General features: G+C 42.0%; 1 protein-coding gene across 1 annotated transcript in view; it reads left to right on the top strand.

Annotated features, from left to right (window-relative positions):
• Window positions 1–23,534, top strand: part of LOC138419578 (zinc finger protein 85-like) — a 66,486-nt gene that overhangs the window by 783 nt on the left and 42,169 nt on the right. The window contains 4 exon segments of the mRNA XM_070289310.1: window positions 3,884–3,959; window positions 12,975–13,090; window positions 14,508–14,612; window positions 14,699–15,092. Of these exon segments, the coding sequence (XP_070145411.1) occupies window positions 3,884–3,959; window positions 12,975–13,090; window positions 14,508–14,612; window positions 14,699–15,092 (691 nt within the window).

Genomic DNA, 23,534 nt, shown 5'->3' with positions numbered 1-23,534 from the left:
ACACCTGCAGTAGATAAACTCCACCTTGAGACCAGCAGTCGTGCTGAACCCCAGGGTCTACTGCACAGGCCCCCCTTCAGTGACCCCCTCAGAGCTCTAGATTCCTGCTCCCCTTGGTTTGAATGGGCCGATCCACACTCAGCCTGGGGAGCCCACAGCACTTCATCCAGGGCCCCTTAGAAAGGCCTGAACGCCAAATACTGGAGCTTTCCTTGCCTGGTTCTAGCCTTGACCTTCCTCAGGGGCCTTCGAGGCTTCCTGTGAATGCTCTCAGGACCTAGAATCATAACATCACCCGCTTCAATTGCCCTTTGTTCTTCTGTAAGCTAAAACTTTCCAGGGGCTCATTTAAGCAAATGTAAATTTAACAAAGTCACAAAAAGCATAATTAGAAGCCATGATGGTAACGTTCTGAACCAAGATTTATAAAATCTTACCCTGTATAAGTCTTAGCACAAGTTTCTTGTCTAGGCTTAAAGGCATTTTTCTCATAGCCTTGGCATACTTTGAATGCAATATATAAATATCTGAAGATATATACATTATATAATTGATATAACACACATTGAATACTATATATAGATATCTAAGGTATACATGTTAGCAGTGAGAAAACCAAGAAGGAATATGTGAGTGCATGTGTATTCGTACACATTTAACTTAGAGAATTTAGAAAGGCTCGATCAAAACTGGTCATTTTAGACTTGCAGATGATTGACTAAAAACTGCAAAACTTATCAATATGTCAATTAATCTGTTTTGTCTATTTTTCATGGAATTCATTTCCTTAACTGTCAGGAGGTTGCATTTTTTAAGGAGCTTCCACTCTGTGCTCCCCCCCCGTGACTGCCCCAGTTTACATTCCCTCTAGCCCTGTAGGAGGTCCCTGATCTCCAAGCCTCCTCAGCATTTATGATATTATTAGTGGGCACTTTGCTAACTGTTATTCTGACTGGCATGAGATGACGCATCATTGTAGCTTTGTTTTGTATTTTTTATTGTTTAGCGGTGGTGAGCATCTTTCATTTCCCTCTTGCCCATCTAAAAAAGCAAGTTGTCCCACACAGGCTCAGCAGTTGTGGCACACAGGCTTAGTTGCCCCAAAGCATGTGGAGTATTCCTGGACCAGGGATCAAGTCCATGTCCCCTGCACTGTCAGATGGATTCTCCACCACTGGGTGACCCGTCTGTTTAGCTTTTTTTCCTTTAGAGATGCATGTATAATTTGTATTGGAATATAATTGCTTTACAATGTTGTGTTAGTTTCTGCTGTACGACATCATCAATCAGCCATAAGTATACATGAATCTGCTCCCTCTTGAACCTCCCTCCCGTGATCTCCATTTCACCCCTCTGGTCAGCACAGAGCACCAAGCTGAGCTCCCTGTGCTATCCAGCAGCTTCCCATTTGTTCCCTGTTTTAACCATCAGTTCAGTTCAGTTCACTTGCTCCGTCATGTCCAAGTCTTTCGACCCCATGGACTGCAGCACGCCAGGCCTCCCTGTCCATCACCAACTCGCAGAGTTTACTCAAACTCATGTCCATTGAGTCGGTGATGCCATCCAACCATCTCATCCTCAGTCGTCCCCTTCTCCTCCCCACTTCAATCATTCCCAGCATCAGGGGCTTTTCAAATGAGTCAGCTTTTCACATGAGGTAGCCAAAGGACTGGAGTTTCAGCTTCAGCATCAGTCCTTCCAATGAACACCCAGGACTGATCTCCCTTAGGATGGGCTGGCTGGATCTCTGTGCAGTCCAAGGGCCTCGCAAGAGTCTTCTCCAGCATTTCAGCCACGGTGGTGTGTGTGTGTCAGTGGGCTCTTCAGTTTGTCCCCCTCCTCTTCTCCTGCCATGTACATACATCTGTTCTCTATATTTGGGCAAATATTGTCTTAACAGTTATATATGGAATCTAAAAAAAACGGTGTTGATGAACTTATTTACTGAGCAGGAATATAGGCACAGAGGTAGTTCTTAAGCTTTTGGACCTTAAGCTTTCAAGGCATAAAATACGTGGACAATCATTCCATGCATTTTACGAAGTGAAAGAAGCCGATTCAAAAATGCTACAGAAAGTAGGAGTTTTACAGTATGACACTTTGGTGTAGGTAAATGTTCATGTGTGCTCAGTGGTGTCTGAGTCTTTGTGAGCCCAGGGGCTGTAGCCTGCCAGGCTCCTCTGTCCATAGATTACCCAGGAAAGGATACTGGAGTGGGTTTCCATTTCTTCCTCCAGGCGATCTTCCTGACCCAAGGATCAAACCCGCATCACCTGGATGTCCTTCATTGGCAGCGGACTACTTCCCACTCAGTCACCTGGGAATCTAGTAGGAAATATAGAAGAGATTAAAAAGGTCTGTGGTTGCCATGGGTTTCAAAGGAGGGACTCTGAATATCCTAAATCTAGAGAACTTTCAGGACCGTGAAGTAATTTGTGTTAAACTGTTGTGATGGACACGTGTTATTATACATTTGTCCGGAGGTATGGAGTGCACATCCCTAAAAGAGAAATATAAGGGTAAACTAAAGAGTTTATGTATTTAGTGTCCTTGTAGCTTCATCAGTGGTAACAAATGCTCACTCTGGTGGGCAAAGGTAGGTAGGGAGATTGTCCACGTGTGGGAACAAGGGGTATACAGGAAACATCTATACCTTATTCTCAACTCTGCTGTGAAACGAAATCTTCTACAAAGTTGGTACTGGTGCATGCATACTGAATATTTTTTAGAATATATAATATTAGAAAGATGGACATGCTTCTAACTTTAATTTCTTCTTAGTCATTATACTTTAAAGGTGTGAGAAAATAGAGCTCTCTAAATGGCACAGACAACAAACTGTAGCAGTTGATTCATAAAACCTAGAAAAACGTACACACAGGAAGTAGAACAAGGCTCTCACCTGTTAATTCATGTGTAATGTAAGTTACAACACCGATCATTATTTCCTTGGTTGGTCATCAGATAGCATTTAGGGCATCATTTTCAAAGGCATTTGTCTCTGCCCACACACACTTGTTAATCTAGCGTGTCCTGCTCAGTTCAGTTCAGTTCAGCTGCTCAGTCCTTTCCTACTCTTTGCGACACCATGGACTGCAGCTCGCCAGGCCGCCTGCTGTCCACGGTTTATTTTCAAAGAAAGCTGTGATGGAAACACCTCCAGGCTCCTGGTCTCTGAAGTTGGAGGTGCCACACCTGCAGAGAGGTTGTCACAATGCAAATCATTTTGTGAAAACGTGTGTCCCCAGGCTGCAGAGAGGGGTGAAAAAAACTAAGGACACGGGAGATCTTTGGGAAGAAGTCTGCAAATAAAGCCTGGCAGGAACCCAAGACCCCCAGGTGATTCCTACCAAACAGTCACCTCTCCCCTCCCCTCCCCCAGGGCGCAGACACAGGCCAAGGACACCACACACATCCTAGAAAGAGCCCCTCACCAGGGAATCAGGTTGACCTTTGCTTCTAGAAGTTCCCGCCCTAAAACCTCCCTTCCTGAGGTCTCACACATGTGCCAAATGTGAGGTTTCCCTCAGGGCTCCTGAATGCAGGTCTCTTGCGTTTTTTCAAAACCCTCCTAGGCTGGGTCAAGTAGCCCAGAAGTAGGGTCCATTGTGTCTGGTGAATTGTTGTGCTGCCTGCTCTCTGTAGTGCAAAAAGGAAGGAGAGGAACTAGCCAGGAAGATCTGCCAATAGAGTGGAGCAGCAGGATGTGATTAGCATATCAGGTTAGTTTTGATTACCCACTACAGATCAGGAACCCAGAAAGTCAGCAAAGAGCTCCGAAAAGGGTGAGAGAAACAAGAAAACGTTTTCTTCTTTTTCACTGCAGCAGTTGCAGGTTAAAGGGCTGTATGGATGTCTTTGAAGGTATTTTCTCAAAATGCAGATGTGAGTTTGAGATGTCATATCCCCCAGAAGATGCAGTGCAGGAGGAAGAAGAGGAGGAAATGGCAGCTTCTCAGGTAATTGTCCTGTCCCGGGTGTGGGGCTGTGTTTGCTTTTCCTCCTGAAATGCCTAGACTGAGAATCTGCAAAACTTTAGTTCTCTGCTTCTAAGTTTTCTGCCTGGAGTGCTTGTTATCATCTTCTTATTTTTTCCTGTTTTTTTCTTTTTTTTTAAATAGTGGGAACCAGCTCTTCAGATTTCGTCTCGCTCATATTCCAGAGCCTTTTCTCCATTGTGTGTATCCTGGCTTTCTATAGAGCATGATGAATTCTCAACATGAAATAGTGACTTCAATGTTCAATACATTCCCTTTGTGAGAGATCAATACAGGGAGGCACTGGTATCTGAGATTCCCACTGGGATGTGGTTCAGTGTTAGGATCTTAGAGAAGTCGGGGAAATGCCGTGACGAATTTAGGTGTGGATGCAATTCAGCTCTCTAGAACAGGAGTAAGAAAATGCCCTTGTTAATAGAATGAACTCAGCATTCCAGAATTTTTCAGAAGTTAAAATAGCAGAGACAATCCTCTATACCAATGAGAAAAATATACTAATTAAATGGAGTACTAAGCTACAGATCATGGGAGGTATATAGGAGGTGGAATTTGCAGAAAGCTGACATTTTTCATGATAGATTGAGATCATGGTTTTCCTAATATTGCCAAAATGCCAGGCAGAGATAATGCATTTTTCTGTACTCTTACCCGTGATCTCATGCTCACTGGTTCAGGTGCTTCTCTGAGATTTCCACGCTATGAAGTTTATTTTTTTCTTTTTGTCTTGAACAAGGATCTTGGAAAGAAAAAGTGATGGATATGCCTATCACAGTTAATGAGGAAATGCCGTATCTTCTTAGTTACTCTTTGCTTTGAAAAATAAGCACTGTCAGCTAAGACAGATGCACAGTTTGAGAGATGTGAATGAAGTTTTATTTGTGGCAAAATGAGGACAGCAGCCCAGGAGACAGCATCTCAGAGAACTCTGAGAAACTGCTCCAAAGAGCCAGTGGGGGAAGGTCAGTATGTGAGTTTGGTGAAGGGGGAGTTCAATGGAATCAAGCACTTACTTTACAAAAGGATTTCTGCCAGGCATGAGGAACTGAAGTCATCATTTAGTGGTTTAGTGCTTTTCTAGATATGAAGAGATGCAAGGATTGGGATCATGAAAGCAGTTCCTGAAAATATCTGACTCTAAAGACCTGTTCCACCAGATTCCCTGGAGCAGAGTGCCACAATCCAACCTGAACTCCGTCGAGGGGACTGAAGTCAGTTGCAGCACCATACGGTTCATTCTCCCCAGAGGCAGATCGCAAACGCCCTTGTTATTCAGTTCAGTTCAGTTGCTCAGTCGTGTCTGACTCTTTGCAACCCCATGAATCACACCATGCCAGACCTCCCTGTCCATCACCAACTCCAGGAGTTCACTCAGACTCATGTCCATTGAGTCAGTGATGCCATCCAGCCATCTCATCCTCTGTCGTCCCATTCTCCCCCTGCCACCAATCCCTCCCAGCATCAGAGTCTTTTCCAATGAGTCAACTCTTTGCATGAGGTGGCCAAAGTACTGGAGTTTCAGCTTTAGCATCATTCCTTCCAAAGAAATCTCAGGGCTGATCTTCTTCAGGATGGACTGGTTGGATCTCCTTGCAGTCCAAGGGACTTTCAAGAGTCTTCTCCAACACCACAGTTCAAACGCATCAATTTCTCAGCACTCAGCCTTCTTCACAGTCCAACTCTCACATCCATACATGACTACTGGAAAAACCATAGCCTTGACTAGATGGACCTTAGTTGGCAAAGTAATATCTGTGCTTTTGAATATGCTATCTAGGTTGGTCATAACTTTCCTTCCAAGGAGTAAGCGTCTTTTAATTTCATGGATACAGTCTCCATCTGCAGGGATTTTGGAGCCCCCAAAAATAAAGTCTGACACAATTTCCACTGTTTCCCTATCTGTTTCCCATGAAGTCATGGGATCGTATTCCATGATCTTCGTTTTCTGAATGTTGAGCTTTAAGCAAACTTTTTCACTGCCCTCTTTCACTTTCATCAAGAGGCTTTTTAGTTCTTCACTTTCTGTCATAAGAGTGGTGTCATCTGCATATCGGATGTTGTTGATATTCCTCCAGGCAATCTTCAATCTAGCTTGTGTTTCTTCAGTCCAGCGTTTCTCATGATGTACTCTGCATATAAGGTAAAGAAGCAGCGTGACAATATACAGCCTTGACGTACTCCTTTTCCTATTTGGAACTGCTCTGTTGTTCCATGTCCAGTTCTAACTGTTGCTTCCTGACCTGCATATAGATTTCTCAAGAGGCAGGTCAGGTGGTCTGCTATTCCCATCCGTTTCAGAATTTCCCACAGTGTATTATGATCCACACAGTCAAAGGCTTTAGCAGTCAATAAAGCAGGAATAATTGGTTTTCTGGAACTCTCTAGCGTTTTCCATGATCCAGCGGATGTTGGCAATTTCATTTCTGGCTCCTCTGCCTTTTCTAAAACCAGCTTGAACATCTGGAAATTCACGGTTCGCGTATTGCTGAAGCCTGGCTTGGAGAATTTTGAGCATTACTTTACTAGCATGTGAGATGAGTGCAACTGTGCGGTAGTTTGAGCATTCTTTGGCATTGCCTTTCTTTGGGATTGGAATGAAAACTGACCTTTTCCAGTTCTGTGGCCACTGTTGAGTATTCCAAATTTGTTGGCATATTGAGTGCAGCACTTTCACAGCATCATCATTCAGGATTTGAAACAGCTCAATTGGAATTCCATCATCTCCACTAGCTTTGTTCATAGTGATGCTTTCTAAGGCCCACTTGACTTCACATTCCAAGATGTCTGGCTCTAGATGAGTGATCACACCATCGTGATTATCCGGGTTGTGAAGATATTTTTTGTACAGTTCTTCTGTTGATTCTTGCCACCTCTTCTTAAAATCTTCTGCTTCTGTTAGGTCCCGACCATTTCTGTGCTTTATCAAGCCCATCTTTGCATGAAATGTTCCCTTGGTATCTCTGATTTTCTTGAAGAGATCTCTCGTCTTTCCCATTCTGTTGTTTCCCTTTATTTCTTTGCATTGATCTCTGAAGAAGGCTTTCTTATCTCTTCTTGCTATTCCTTGGAACTCTGCATTCAGATGCTTATATCTTTCCTTTTCTCCTTTGCTTCTCGCTTCTCTTCTTTTCACAGCTATTTGTAAGCCTTCCCCAGACAGCCATTTTGGTTTTTTGCATTTCTTTTCCATGGTGATGGTCTTGTTCCCTGTCTCCTGTCCAATGTCATGAACCTTATTCCATAGTTCATCAGGCACACTATCTATCAGATCTAAGCCCGTAAATCTATTTCTCACTTCTGCTGTAGAATCATAAGGGATTTGATTCAGATCATACCTGAATGGTCTAGTGGTTTTCCCTGTTTTCTTCAATTTAAGTCTGAATTTGGTAATAAGGAGTTCATGATCTGAGCCACAGTCAGCTGCTGGTCTTGTTTTTATTGACTGTATAGAGCTTCTCCATCTTTGGCTGCATAGAATATAATCAATCTGATTTTGGTGTCGACCATCGGGTGATGTCCATGTGTAGAGTCTTCTCTTGTATTGTTGGAAGAGGGTGTTTGCTATGACCAGTGCATTTTCTTGGCAAAACTCTATTAGTCTTTGCCCTGCTTCATTCTGCTTTCCAAGGCCAAATTTGCCTGTTACTTCAGGTGTTTCTTGACTTCCTACTTTTGCATTCTAGTCCCCTATAATGAAGAGGACATCTTTTTTGGGTGTTAGTTCTAAAAGGTCTTGTTCAGTCGCTGGCGATGCTCTTGACAGGTGCTGATTTGTAGTTGACAACACTCCTGTGTGTTTAGTAGAGATGCTGGGATTTGGGAGTAGGGATTTTCACCACTCAAGCCCAGGTCTGATCATTTCCAGTACACTCCACACTCACATCACAGATAGAGTCTCATCACATTTCTGTATTTTCCAAAATGCTTACAAGAAGCATATTACTGCGAATCTATGTTCAACTGTGTTAAATTTTAAAATAGAGTTCCGTGCAAATGGTAGATTTTTCAGGAAATTAAAAAATTCAGAACCAGAGGTGTCTATTTTTTTAATCATTGTGTATGTCTGCACCCTAGTCTATTTTTAAAAATTTGAATAATATTGTCACACGAGTGTATGTTCCTCGGTTCTTTGTCTCCTCACAACAAAGATTTGGAGCGACGAATATTAAAGCCCTCGGCGCATCACAGCTGTCGGGTCTTGGACAAACTGTGTTATAGCTCTTAGGCAAATCAGTGTTAGAGCTCTATTTTATTTAGACGATAGCAGGAGAATCCATCCTCGAAGCGTGAGGGCATACCAACCCAAAGACTCCAAGAGAAGAGCGTGGAGGAGCGCATGGGGGAGGGAGAAAAAGAGAAGAGCTCACACATACACGTGGGAGAGAAAGAGGGAGAGAGAAAGAGCTTTGGCTCCTCCTTTTATATGTTTTTTCCTCGACCTGGGCCTGCCCTATGCAAATTGGATTTAGCCAGGAGTGTTGTTTGTTCTACCTGAAGTCTCCATTCTGGTCCTCGGATGTTCCTCAGACCTTCCTTGTCTTTTAGCCACCACTATTTTGGACTCCTTTTCCCTAATCTACCTACCTAACAATAGCATCCTCAAATATTTATGTACATTTTCAATCAGTTAAAAATTATCCTGATTTTATTGCCAAGACCATTTTTCTCTTAATATGTATACAGTCCTGATTTTAGTGTATGTCTGTATGCATGAACATGTTAACATCATTTGATAGATTTTCTTTCCTTTTCTTCCTTGAAGATTCTTTGAAGCAGGGAATAGCTACCCACTGCAGTATTCATGCCTTGAGAATCCCATGGACAGAGAAACCTAGTAGGCTACAGTCCCTGGGGTTGCACACGACTGAGTGACTAACACTTTTCTTGTTTTTAGTATTATTTACAAATACAGAAATTTCTATAAACTTTCATTAGAGTTAGCTCTGTGCGTTTGTCTTTGTTTGATTAAAGTCCAGAGTCACAAAATGAAGTAAAATTTGCTACTGCTGCTAAGTCACTCCAGACGTGTCCGACTCTGCGACCCCATAGACGGCAACCCACCAGGCTCCCCAGTCCCTTAAGCTGTCATCTAAAGGATGTTTGTTAACATATTTGCCAAAAGATGATACAGCAACAGTATTGATTTTAAATTATGTCTGGTATACATTCAAGACTCTGAAAACTGTCAGAAAATAGTATATACCAGATCGTTAAAATGATTCCTGTCACTGAGGTTACTGTCCTATCAGACCTGTAAAATCTGTAAAGCACTTACAGTTCAAAGTTAACTGTGAATTCTTTCTTTACTATTCTTCTTCGTTGCTGTTCAAACATTGTCACTCATAGAGCAGAATTTTCAACATTATTAGTTCAAATAAGCTTGTTAAAAATGTGGCACACTGAGCCCACTCCAGAACATTTGGATCAGGAAGTGCTTTTTAAAAATATTTCCTGTTTCTTTTGATAGACAGTTTATCCTCTGTCAGCTGAGTACAACACTCAAAAATAAATATGGCAACTTTAATCTGATTGTAATTTCTCTTCCAAATCAGAACAATTTCTGTAGTGGTTGATGGATCGTATCTCATCCTCTTTTCTTGTGGTTAAAAATGTGGTAGAATATATTATAGTGTAAAAATTATATTCCTCTGTAACACCAGACATTTTTCTAAATCAAAGCCATTTCTCTTGCTGGTTTCCTCTTGGGTCACATTAGGAAGTCTTCCCATGACCACATGGCACCTGTACTGTGTATTTCGGGGATGGCTGACATTCCAAGATGTGGCCATAGACTTCACTCAAGAGGAGTGGGAATGCCTGGACTTCAGTCAGCGAGAATTGTACAGGGACGTGTTAGAGAACTATAGGAACCTGGCCTCCTTGGGTGAGGATAACTGCCTTCCAGAATCCCTTCTCTACCCACGGGTTTTGGTTCCTGCATTTCTAGAATGTCTCCTAGAATCTTCTGCTCCTTATAATAGTTTCAGATCCCTGCTTTCTATGGGGAAATGAATATTTATGAGTTGAGAAAGAAGACCTCATGATGATTCATTATGATTCTAACTTTTCCTTGATGGAATCTTTATCCTTCTTCTAGGATAGTGGTAATTCTGTAGGTTCTGTGGTATAAAAGGGTGCCACTCTCCTTTATAAATCAGATATCTCCTACTTACTTACTTTGGCCTTAGTAGTACTTGACTAGAATCGCAAGATCTTTTCTTTATGTACTTTCTAGTTATAAAAGTGCTTCGATAAAGCATTTGGGGATATAACTTTCTAGGCTATATTAACATTCAACCATGCCTTCTCTAGAATCTTAGTAGTAATAATGTAATGGGCAAAACTATGGTCATGTCTGACTCTTTGTGACCCTATGGAACAGTCCATGGAATTCTCCAGGGCAGAATACTGGAGTGGGTAGCCGTTCCCTTTCCAGAGGATCTTCCCAACCCAGACATCAAACACAGGTTTCCCACAGTGCAGGTGGCTTCTTTACCAGCTGAGCCACCAGGGAATTTTAATACAGCTTAGGAAATTATGTCCCCAAATACTTTAGTTCTAGGCTGTATTAACATTCTACCATGCCTTCTCTGGGCTTCCCAGGTGGCACTAGTGGTAAAGAACCTGCCTGCCAATGCAGGAGACGTAAAAGAAGTGTGTTTGATCCCTGGGCTGGGAAGAATTCCTGGAGGAGGACATGGCAACCCACTCAGTACTTTTGCCTGGACACTCCCATGGACAGAGGAGCCTGGTGGGCTACAGTCCATAGGGTGGCAAAGAGTCAGACAGGACTGGAGTGACTTAGCACATGTGCCTTCTCTTCTCACTTGAATACATATTAGATTGGAAACTGATGAATCTCTAGTAAAATGAATATTCCTTTTCCTGATAGCAGGTCTTGTGGTCTCTAAGCCAGACCTGATCACCTTTCTGCAAATAAAAAATCCCTGGGATGTAAGGAGACTGGAGATGCCAGCCATATACACAGGTATGTATGAATGGATGGAGCCGATGAGTCAACGACAGGTCCAAAGATTAGTGAGGAATTCATCCTTTGTCAAGTGGTTTGGGAAGATCTGCTTCAATGGAAATGATTTTAGAGAAGTCTGAGTTTTTTTCTGTTGCTGTCATAGGCGGATATCACCTGCCCCATTCTGTCCCTTTAAATTATTCCTGAATTCACCTCCAGTGATTACTTTTCTCAATCACAGTGAGAACTGAAATCCTTCTCTTGGCCTGTGACAACCTGCATGAATCTACTACTATTCAATTTCTTCAGTGGGCGGAGGGTCGGGGGTGGTGGTGTGTGTTGGCGCCCTAGGAAACCTGGACATTTCTGAAAAACTCTAAGACGCTCCTATTAAAGTTTCTACCTCGAGATGGCAGTGTGTGAGTGGAATTGTAGACATACTGCCAAAGTTCTAAGAATATTGGGGACAGAAGTTTGTTTGTTTGTTTTCTGACATAATTTCTAAAACACTGGAAGCTACAAATATGATCTTATAAATGCTAAATTCAAGTAATTTCTTCACTGCATAAACCAAAACCTCCCTAAAGAGAAAGAATGCCAGTCTCAGGGTTACTTCAAAGTTTCTGTTTTCTTCAAATGAACTCATATGAAATGTTAAGTGTATTGGCCCCAATTCCTCAATACTAAAAGACTTAAGTATATTCAATTAACTTAAAGAATTTTCAAATAAACTGGCATAAGAGCATAAAACATTTTCCACCATATTTTTAATAGTTTCACAGTATTGCAATGTTTAGATAATAGAATCTTTTTAAAACGTTCTTATTGGAGTATAACTGGTTTACAATGTTGTACAGCAAAGAGAAGCCATTTTACGTACAGATATCTAGTCTTTTTAAGATTTCCTTCCCAATTAGATCTCCACAGAGCATTGATACTGTTAACACCACATTTTTAAAGTCTCATTTCTTAATTTCTCAAGAACTGCTTCTTTATTTAATTAGTCTTGTTATCAGCTTCCCCAGACTTTGTCCTACATGCCCTCGGTTTCTGATTACACCTATGCCAGTATCATTTATGAGTTTTATATTGAAACATCATATAGAACATGTTAAAATAAGAAGTCAGTTAAAGAATTAGAGGCCACCTAGTGGCACCTGCATTTAAGATGACTTAAGTCAAAGAGTAATCATTAGATATTTTCTGGGTTTGTGGTGTGTTCTGCAGGCTGCAGGATCCTAGCTCCTCTTGCTCTGTTGTCTTCCCCCTAGGGGGTGAGGTTGGTCCACAGGCTTGTACCCTTATCCCCTTGATCTGGGCTATGTATGCTGTTATTGTGACCCGAGCCTCCCCTGGATATTCAGGGGAGCTTCCCCTTGGCTCTATGGTTGTCACTGCCCTGTCAGGGGTGGGGTCTGCTCCTTGGTTGGTGAAGAAGAGCCCCAGATCCACTTATTCACTGTGATTCTGATCTGTGGTCAAGGCAGGTAGGATTGGATGATACCCACTGGGAGAGAAGCCACTAAGGATTGCTCCTCTGGGGATATTCACCTTGGGGTGTGCTCATGCACTGTGTGAGTCTCATGTGACCCCATGTTGGCACTGCTCTTGGCCCCCCTTTAACCATGGGCATGATGGCACATTGCTCTGGTGTGTCTCAGATGTTGTTTTCACTGGAACACCAGCATAGTTCCAGTGAACTCAGGTCCCAGAATTGCATTCATGGAGCTGGACCTGCTGTGGTGCTATGGGGGCATCTCAGACTCAGGCCTGGCCCCACCCCCTAGTATACATCCCCAAAAGTCAACAGCTACTAAAGCTACACCTCCCATGACTGGAGGAGCCCTGGTTGTCCATTCAGATGCTCTGTAGGTGCTGATATGACAAAGCCAATGGTAGGTATAAAACCATGGTTTGTGAAACCGTGAGGAGAGACTTCAGGTTTTCTTCATTAACCCTGGGGCTCAGCTGAGCTTTCAGCTCCCTCTATGTGTGTGGGCAACCCACAGGTATCTGCTCCAGAGGCTGCCCCAGAGCACAGGAGTCTGCTGATTGTGGAGGAGGTGCATGGGGGGAAGCTGTGGCTGGAGCTCAATAGAGCCCACCCGGATGGTGGCCTTTCCTAGTGCTGGGGGAGGAGGGAGGCACAGGGGGAGAGGGGCTGCAATGGTGGGTCTTCCCTTTGGGCATCACTCAAAAATGGCACTCTGCTCTCTGGTGGTTCAGTCTTCCTCCACAAGTATTCTAGCTTATAGAGCTCCTCCCTCACCCCAAACCTCTCAGGATGCCACCTCAGCCCACAGGAGACCTCTGCCTGGGTCTGCTCTCCAGACCCCACATTGCAGCACCCAGCCTTTGTCTGCAGCAGTGGACACCCTCTCAGGCTGGGCGGGCAGGGTTGGGATCAGTACCCTGTGTACAGGTCTCACTCTGTCCTGCTGCCACAGACTGTTGCCGTATTCTCTTCCCACAGAGAATGAGGCTCCCCTTCTGTCCCAGCTGAGCTCACACCAGCCCCAGTAGATAGGAATAGTAGATAAGAAAACTTTCATTTGGTATCTTTCAGCTGTGTCTTCTCACAACACCCGTGGTTTGATGTCAAAGAATCCAAGATTAGAAAATTTAATCCAAAAAGCAAACCTAGGAATATATGAAAGGTCTCACCTTGGAAATGAACATTTAATGAAAGACCAGGAATATACAGGGGTATGTGAAAGATCTAGAAGATGTTTATATGGACAGAAAGGAACTGAGACAGTTTCACACAATATGGACATTACTGCCCAAAGAAATGAGCAATGTCAGTCAAACTGCGGAAAACACCCATTTCAGTTATCAACATCTGCAGAGCAATGTATCTCTTCAAGCAAAGGCATAAATCATTTTTTGAAACATGCACGTTCTTTGAAGGGAAATGTGGAAAATCTGGAAAGTCATCCAGTCTCTACTGCAAATACTCATACAAACCACTCTGAACACAGGCTTCGATTACATATACATTCAAGCACGTCTGAAAACCAGAAATTTAAAAATGATGGGGAAAACTCGCAATATAATCAGTTTGAGGGATCTGTAAGCAAGGGGTCATTATTCTTCCACCAACAGACAGTTTCTCTGGTCCAAAATGTGTAATGTTGATAATAATGGAAGAGAGTTAATCCCAACATCATATTCAATACACACCATGATACTGTTAATACGGAACAACTTCTCAGGTGTAATAACACGAGTCAGGCCTTAAGTAAGAGATCTACCCCCAAGAATCATAACAATATTTATGAAGCCGTGAGAAGCCATTCATGCAAAGAAACTGGGTGTAAAACTGAACAAGACTCTAACGCTATGAAACATCAGGGACCTCAATCTTCAGACAGAGATTCTGACAATAGTACATGTAGGAATAACTTTTATCAAACATCAGGTCTTCCACTAAATGAGAGTACACATACTGGAGAGAAGACTTACAATTGTGAATATGGTAATGTTTCTAATCAGTCTTCAAATCTCACTCAACAGCAGAGTATTCAGAATCCGCACTAAAGTTACAAGTGTAAACAATGTGAGAAAGCCTTTACTAACTCATCCAGTCTAAGTAGACACAGGAAAATTCATTCAGGATGGAAACCTTTCAAATGTACAGAGTGTGGCAACACCTCTAATCAGAATTCAGAGCTTAGTCAAGGGATCAGCAAATCCACACTGGTAAGAAATCTTATGAATGTAAACAATGGGCAAAAGCATTTATGTGTTACTCAAACCTTAGTCGACATCAGCAAATTCACACTGGGGAAAAGGATTATAAATGTAAAAAGTGTGGCAAAGCCTTTAATCAGGTGTCACATCTTACTGAACACCAGAGAATTCATACTGGAGAGAAGCCTTATAAATGTAAAGAATGTGGAAAAGCCTTCAGTCACTACTCAACTCTTACTCAACACCAGAGAATTCATACTGGGGAGAGGCCTTATAAATGTAAAGCTAATGGCAAAGACTTTAGCAAGCACTCAGCTCTTACTTGCCATCAGAGAATTCATACTGGAGAGAAACCCTACAAATGTAAAGAATGTGGAAAAGCCTTCATCAAGCACTCACGTCTTACTCAACAGCAGAGAATTCATACTGGAGAAGTGGCAAAGTCTTTAATCTGAGCTCTCACCTTATTAGAGATCAGAGAGTACGTACTGGAGAGAAACCATAGTAATAAGTGATGGAAGAGGTTTGTCCTAAACATACACTTCAGAAAATACAAGCCCATTTATTTAAGAAAGATAAGGAATAAAAAAAGAAAGAAAGAAAGATAAGGAATGACGTAGAGAAAATGTAGAAAAGTTTTCAATAAAAATTAAATCTAAATAAATATAAATTGCACACTGGAAAAAGTGAAAGTCGCTCAGTTGTTTCCAACTCTTTGCAACCCCATGGACTGTGTTCATGGAATTCTCCAGGCCAGAATAGTGGAGTGGGATGTGGATTCTTTACCAACTGAGCTATCAGGGAAGCCCACACAATAGAAAGCATTTCATCAATCCTGTTTTTTCAAGTTCCTCTTCAGGAGAAGTACTGTAGATAGTAATCCATAGTTAAAACAGATCGAAAATTGATATGTTAGTATGGATCACAAGATGAAGGTTGGTATTTAGAAATGTACAATTATTAGCAATATATCTTTGTTTATATTGACATGATTTCTGATTGTTTGAAAACCAAAATCAATGTGATTCAACTCTCAAATTACTCCATGCTGCTATGCTTCATTTCTATTGTGTATGCAAAGTTATGTTTCTAATGGTTCCTATCTCAAAGATGAGACAAGGCCTTCAATCCTAGGAGAAATCATTTATATTTATTCTCCATTAGAAGATTAAGGACACAGGAATGTAACATGTACATCTAAATGGAGGTGTTAGTCATTCATGTCAAACATCCCTATAGCTCACCATGAGGTAAGTGTTCAGGGAGTAATTCCACATATTAAAGTAAGATGTACATTTTCAATAGTTATGTCACTTGCTTTTTAAGTAAAATACAATGACAGTTCACTGAAATCTTGATGTATCTTTATAATATCAACAGAAGTCATGAATATTAGTTGACATGTTTCAAATAAAGACATCTCTGATCCCCTAGAAATGTATGGAAATCGGTCACAGAAAAGTCATGTAATTAGTGTATGTCTTGTTTCATTAACAATTAACCTCCATTTTGTAACCATAGGAATCACAGTGCTCAGATCATTGTATCAGAGGAATGAATATCATTGTTTATGCTTGTAGCCTGTATTTTATTCTGTTAAATAGTGGGGTGGAAAAGGTTTTATTCTGACTGTGTGATATGACATGTTAATAAAACTGGACGGTTTCTTGTGATGAAGTTGGTGTGTAATGAAGTGTCAACCTACCGATTTAAGGTTGAAGGGAAAATACCTAACAATAAACTCTTTGTTAGCACAGAAGGATGATATCTGTAACAATTAGTTTCCATACTGCCTTTAAGCTTCAAATAATTGGATATTTCCCATCATTTCTCCATTGTACTCCCCCCCCCGCCCCCCACTTCTCTGTAACTGCTGGGACATTGTGATGGTTCTAGGAAGGATCATAGAGAGTACTGTTGAGAGTTTACCTGAACTACTCCATGCTGTTGCTGCCTCAGCGTCTGTCTGGGGAGCAGGCAGCCTGCAGGCCCTTGAACTCACACCAGCCAGTCCTGTGAACACGAACACTAGATGACCACCCACCTTGAGACCAGTAATCTTGCTGAACCCCAGGGTCTACTGCACAGGCCCTCCTTCAGTGACACCCTCAGAGCTCTAGATTCCTGCTCCTCTTGGATTGAATGGACCGATCCACACTCAGCCTGGCGAGTCCACAGCATTTCAACCAAGGTCTCTTAGAAAGGCCTGAACCCCGAGTACTGGAGCTTTCTCTGCTTGGTCCTAAGCTTGACCTAAGAAATTCCTGCCCTAGAACCTCCTCTCCTGAGAGGTCTTAGGTGTGCTGAGTGTGAGGGCTGAAGCTCAGGGCTCCTGAGTGTGGGTCTTGGGGGAGAAGCATCGAAATAAACAGGGAACTTGCTGAAGAGACATTCATGACCCCTCTTCAGACCTGCAGATTTATAACTTCTTAGAGTGGGGACCTGACCTCGAGGGGTTCATATTCACTGAAATGGTTCAGAAAGAACCTTGTAAGTGGTTTCAACCTGGTTTCCTATCAAGATCACCTGACCAGTGTTAAGCGATAACCTCCCCACAGAGTTCTGTCTTGGTCCTGTGGGAGCATCAGTGTGGTGTGTAGGAAGTGCTCCAGGGGACTCTAAGGAGAGGCCCGGGTTTAGGACGTGGCTCCTGGTCCATCTGTGAGAGCTGAGGCCTAGCTTCAGTCTGAGGTGAGGCTGCAGGGATGGTCTAGCTGGATTTGGACCAGGGAAATCAGTCAGCTCACATCATCTGTGTGAGCAGAGGATTACGAGCTCTCTCTGAGGAGAGAACAATCAAGAAATAAGTTCAAAGGCTGGTCTCCAGGTAGGAAGTAACTGTTCCTGAATCTCTCCTGAGACAGGACAGGAGAGGTGGGTCTTCTCAGGTTTTCAAGGTCCTTCTGTCTGAAGGTGCATTAGTTGCAGGTTAAAGAGATGTGCAGTTGCCTTTGAAGGTATTCTTTCAATATGCAGAGGTGTGTTTGCTACATCACATCCTCAGAGAAGACAGAGCAGGAGGAAAAAGAGGAGGAAATGACAGTTCTGTCCTGGGTCTGGGGCTGCGTCTGCTTTTCCCCCTAAAATGCTTGAACCTAGGGAACCTGCAAACCTTTCGTTCTCTGCTTCTAATTTTTCTGCCTGGGGAGATTGTTATCAACTTCTTATTTTTTCCTTTTCTTATCTAGTGAGGACCAGCTCTTTAGATCACGTCTCCCTTGTGTCCCAGAACCTTGTCTCCCTTGTCTGTATCCTGGCTTTCTACAGAGCATGATGAATTCTCAACCTGAATGAGTGACGTTCAACTGGTGAAAAGATTCCCCTTATGAGAGATCAACATGGGGAGGCATAGGTTCTGAGATTCTCATTGGCATGTAGTTCAGTCTTGGGACCTTAGAGAAGTAGGGGAAATTATGAATGAATTTACATATATATGCAACTTGAGATATTTAGAACAGGATTAAGAAATTGTCCTCATGAACAGAATTACCTCAGTGCTCCAGAATTCCACAGGAAGTTTGGGAAATAGAAGGAGAAAAATATGAGAGACCTTTCTCTATATTGGTAGGAAGGACTCACTCTTAAGTGTAGTCTTAGGATACAGAACATGGAAGTTATATAAGAAGTGAATTGTGTATAAAACTGATATTTTTCAGGATTCAGATCACTGCTAACATTTATCCCACTACACCTCACATTCCCTGGTTCAGGTGCTTCTGCGATATTGTGATATTGTGAACTGTGATGTTCCTGCTTTTTGACTTTAATAGGGATTTTTGAAAGATTTAGTGAGGGATGTGTATAAGCTGCCAAAATTAACGTAGCAAACTGCGCCTTCTTAGTTCCCTTTGCTTTGGAAAATGAACACTCACCTCTGTTTAGTAAGGTTCTTGCATTTTGGGAATGGAGGTTTTCATCACTCAAGCCCAGGTCTGATCATTTCCATTAGTAATATACTCCACACTCATTTTCCAGACAGAATTCTTATCACATCTTTGTATTTTCTACAATATTTACAAGAATGTTATTACTTATGTTTAACTGTTATATCTAAAATAGAATGCAATACAAATGATAGAGATTTTCAAAGGAATAAAAGATTCAGAACCAAGAGCTCTAATTTTTGTCTATGTGTTTTTGCACTCTAGTGTATTTAAAAAAAACAGAATATTGCCACAAATAAATTATAAGATTTAGTCACAGAAATCTATTCCTGATTTAATAAACATGAATCATTTTTCTCCTAACTAGTGTATGTTTGTGTGCAGGAAAATGTTAACAGTATATGACATTTTTTCTCTTTTTGATATTTTTGCCAGTTACCTCCACTGATAAAACATGCATTAGAGTGGTCTCTGCAAACAGTTCAATTCAGTCGCTCAGTCAGGTCTTTGTGTTGACTTAATTCTTTTTACATAAAATCGAGCTCAGATCCATTGAAGTAAATCCAAGGCTCTACATTTTCTGAATATTTAATCAAATATTCCAAACAATTTTGAACAGCAATATTTTTTAATCTAAAATTATTTATGTGGCTCATTCAAGATTACAAAGTAAAAAACTGTTAGAAAGTTATATAGTTCGCAAATGGTCAAAAGGATTGTTTTCTCTGCTTACTAATCAATTAAACCTGTAAAATCTGTAAAGCGCATAAAGTTCAATAATAACTATGAATTCGTACCTGGCTCTTTTCAGTTCAGTTCAGTCGCTCAGTTGTGTCCAACTCTTTGTGACCCCATGGACTGCAGCACATCTGACAATCACCAACTCCCAGAGCTTACTCAACCATGTATCCATTGAGTCCGTGACACCATCCAACCATCTCAATCTTTGTTGTCCCCTTCTCCTCCTGCCTTCAGTCTTTCCCAGCATCAGGCTCTTTTCCAGTGAGTCAGTTCTTTGCATCAGGTGGCCAAAGTATTGGAGTTTCAGCTTCAGCATCAGTCCTTCCAATGAATATTCAGGACTGATTTCCTTTAGGATGGACTGGTTGGATCTTCTTGTGGTTCAAGGGACTCTCAAGAGTCTTCTCCAACACCACAGTTCAAAACCATCAATTCTTTGGCACTCAGTTTTCTTTATAGTCCAGCTCTCACACCCGTACATGACTAGTGGAAAAACCATGGCTTTGACTAGATGAAACTCTGTCGGCAAAGTAATGTCTCTGCTTTTTAATATGCTGTCTAAGTTCATCATAATTTTTCTTCCAAGGAGCAAGCATCTTTTAATTTCATGGCTGCAGTCAGCATCTGCAGTGATTTTGGAGCCCAAAACAATCAAGTCTCTCACTGTTTCCATTGTTTCCCCATCTATTTGCCCTGAAGTGATGGGACTGGATGCCATGGCTGTTTGCCATGGCTCTTTTCAGGTCAGTTCAGTTCAGTTCAGTTGCTCAGTCGTGTCTGACTCTTTGCGACCTCATGAATCGTAGCACGCTGTCCATCACCAACTCCATGCTATTCACAATGGCCATTGAACAACCAGACATTTAGTTAAAACTATGCTTGTTCAAGGTGAAAAACTGTGGGCCCACCCTAGAACTCTTGAATCATAATGTGCTTTTTTTTAAAAAAATCTGCTTTGACTGATATTTATCCAGTGCAACACAAGGAAAACCCTCAAAACTAAATATGCCTCTGTTGAGCACATTTAATAATTTTTCTCCCAGATGAATGAATGAATCACTCAGTCATGTCCTACTCTTCGTAACCCCATGCACTATAGCCTGCTAGGTTCCCCCCTCCATAAGATTCCCCAGGCAAGAATACTGGAGTGGGTTGCCTTCCCTTCTCCAGGGGATCTTCCCAACCTAGGGATTGAATCCAGGTCGCCTGCATTGCAGACAGATGCTTTACCATCTGAGCCACCAGGGAAGCCCAAGTGGCTTTGTGGATCATCTGTCATCCTGTTTTCTTCAGGTTAGAAATGCACTAGAGCATATTACTCTATAAAAAAGTATATTATTGTATACCATCAGACACTCTTCTCATTGAAAAACTAGTTCTCTGTACTTGCTGTTTTCAACTTGGGTCACATTAGGACGTCTTCCCACAGTCACATGGCATCTGTCCTTTGTATTTCAGGGACGGCTGACATTCCGGGATGTGGCCATAGAGTTCACTCAAGAGTGAGAGAGTCAATTCCTAGGCAGGTTGATAAGAAGTCCGGAGGTCCCCAAGGAGAGAGGGGTCTGGAATTCTCAAGAAGGAAAGGACAAACTTTTTTATCTACAGTCCTTAGTCTTACTCAATTACACAACTCAGTTTAAACTCTGTACTAGGGATTATACAACAACAATATATCCTGCCTGAGGACAGTTTCTCCTTCCTGAAAACCTTCTGGCTAATCCTGTTATCTTAAAATGTAAATCATGGGAGTGGGTCTAGGAAGATCTTTACAACCACCAGACAATCTTTTGTTTCATTGGGATAACTAATTAAAAGGTATATAACTCCCTTGCTAACACTAGTGAGTGGGCACTCTTTCTGCCCCCTTCTGATGTCTATGTCAGAAGCTTTCTCTATCTCTTTTATACTTTAATAAAACTCTATTACACAAAAGCTCTGACTGATCAAGCCTCGTCTCTGGCCATGAATCAAATTCTCCTCCAGAGGCCAAGAATCCCGGCATCTTCTGTGGTTCAGCAACAACCTTTCAAGAGGAGTGGGAGTGCCTGGACCTCGGTCAGCGGAAATTGTACAGGGATGTGATGTTAGAGAACTATGGGAACCTGGCCTTCTCGGGTGAGGACAGCTGCCTTCCAGAATCCCTTATCTACCCTTGGGATTTTGATTCCTTCATTCGTAGAATGTCTCCTGGAATCATCTGTGTCCTACAATAGAGTTTACGATCTCTGCTTTTGAGGAAAAAATGGGAGTTGGTGAATATAGACAGAAAGCTTCCTGATGATTCACATGATTCTAACCTTCCTCTTTCTTGAGCTCTCTGCCTCCTTCGCTCTAGACTAGAGGTCACTCTCTCAGCTTACTCTTATAAAATCATGCTGCCTTCCTCATAAAGACAGAGGTCCATCCTTATGTTTGACTGAGTGTTATTCTGATGGAGATCTCAGGATCTAGGTTTCAACTATTGCCTACTACATTAAATGTGCTTTCTATAAAGTCTTTTGGGAAGTCACATCCTGGACTCTTTTCACATTCTACAATGCCTTCCTCTCTCCCGAGACCACAATGTTGTTCAGTCGCTCGGTCATGTCCGACTCTTTGTGACCCCATGGACTGCAGCATGTCAGGCTTCCCTGTCCGTCACCAACTCCCAGAGCTTGCTCAAACTCGTGTCCATTGAGTTGATGATGCCAACAAAGCATCTCATCCTCTGTCGTCCCCTTCTCTTCCTGTCCTCAATCTTTCCCAGCATCAGGGTCCTTTCCAATGAGTTGGCTCTTCCCATCAAGTGGCCAAAGTATTGGAGTTTTAGCTTTGGCATTAGTCCTCCCAGTGAATATTCAGGACTGATTTCCTTTAGGGTGGACTGGTTTGATCTCCTTGCTGTCCAAGGGAACTCTCAAGAGTCTTCTCCAGCACCACTGTTCAAAAGCATCAATTCTTTGGCACTCAGCCTTCTTTATGGTCCATCTCTTACATCCATACATAACTACTGGAACAACCATAGATTTGACCAGATGGACTTTTGTTGGCAAAGTAATGTCTCTGCTTTTTAACATGCTGTCTAGGTTTATCATTGCTTTATCTTCCAAGGAGCAAGCATCTTTTAATTTCATGGCTGCAGTCACCCTCTGCATTGATTTTGGAGTCAAAGCAAATAAAGTCTCTCCCTGTTACCATCGTTTCCCCTTTTATTTGCCATGAAGAGATGGGACTGGATGTCATGATCTTAGTTTTTTGAATTTTGAGTATTAAGCCAGCTTTTTCACTCTCCTCTTTCACTTTCACCAAGAGGCTCTTTAGTTCCTCTTTGCTGAGATTATTGATATTTCTCCTGGCAATCTTGATTCCAGGTGGAGCTTCATCCAATCTGGCATTTTGCATGATGTTATCTGCATATAAGTTCAATAAGCAGAGGACAATATACAGGCTTGATGTACTCCTTTCCCAATTTGGAACCAGTTCATTGTTCCATGTCCAGTTCTAACTTTTGCTTCCTAACCGGCATACAGATTTCTCAGGAGGCAGGTCAGGTGGTCTGGTAGTCCCATCTCTTGAAGAATTTCCCACAGTTTGTTGTGATCCACACAAAGCCTTTCGCATAGTCAATGAAGCATAAGTAGATGTTTTCTGGAATTCTCTTGCTTTTTCTGTGATCCAGTGGATGTTGGCAATTTGATCTCTCGTTCATCTGCCTTTTCTAAATCCAGCTTGTACATCTGGACATTCTCAGTTCACATACTGTTGAAGCCTAGCTTGAAGGATTTTGAGCATTACCTTGCTGGCATGTAAAATGAGTGCAATTGTGCAGAAGTTTGATCATTCTTTGGCATTGATCTTCTTGGGGATTGGAATGAAAACTAACCTTTTCCAACCTGTAGCCACTGCTGAGTTTTCCAAATTTGCTGGCATATTGAATGAAGCACTTTAACAGCATCATCCTTTGTAATTTAAAATAGCTCAGCTGGCATTCCATCATCTCTACTAGCTCTGTTTATAGTGATGCTTCCTAAGACCCACTTGACTTCTCACTCCAGGATTTCTGGCTCTAGGTGAGTGGTCACACCATTGGGATTATCTAGTGTCATAAGATCTTTTTAGTATAGTTCATCTGTGTATTTTCACCACCTCTCCTTAATAGTCGTGTCCAACGCTTTGTGACCCCATGGACTATACAGTCTGTTGAATTCTCGAAGCCAGAATACTGGAGTGGGTAGCCTTGCCCTTCTCCAGGGGATCTTCCCAACCTTT

The sequence above is a fragment of the Ovis canadensis genome, chromosome 14 (genome assembly GCF_042477335.2).
Source record: "Ovis canadensis isolate MfBH-ARS-UI-01 breed Bighorn chromosome 14, ARS-UI_OviCan_v2, whole genome shotgun sequence".
In the NCBI taxonomy this organism is placed as follows: Eukaryota; Metazoa; Chordata; class Mammalia; order Artiodactyla; family Bovidae; genus Ovis; species Ovis canadensis.
This window is presented reverse-complemented; position numbering and strand designations above follow the sequence as displayed.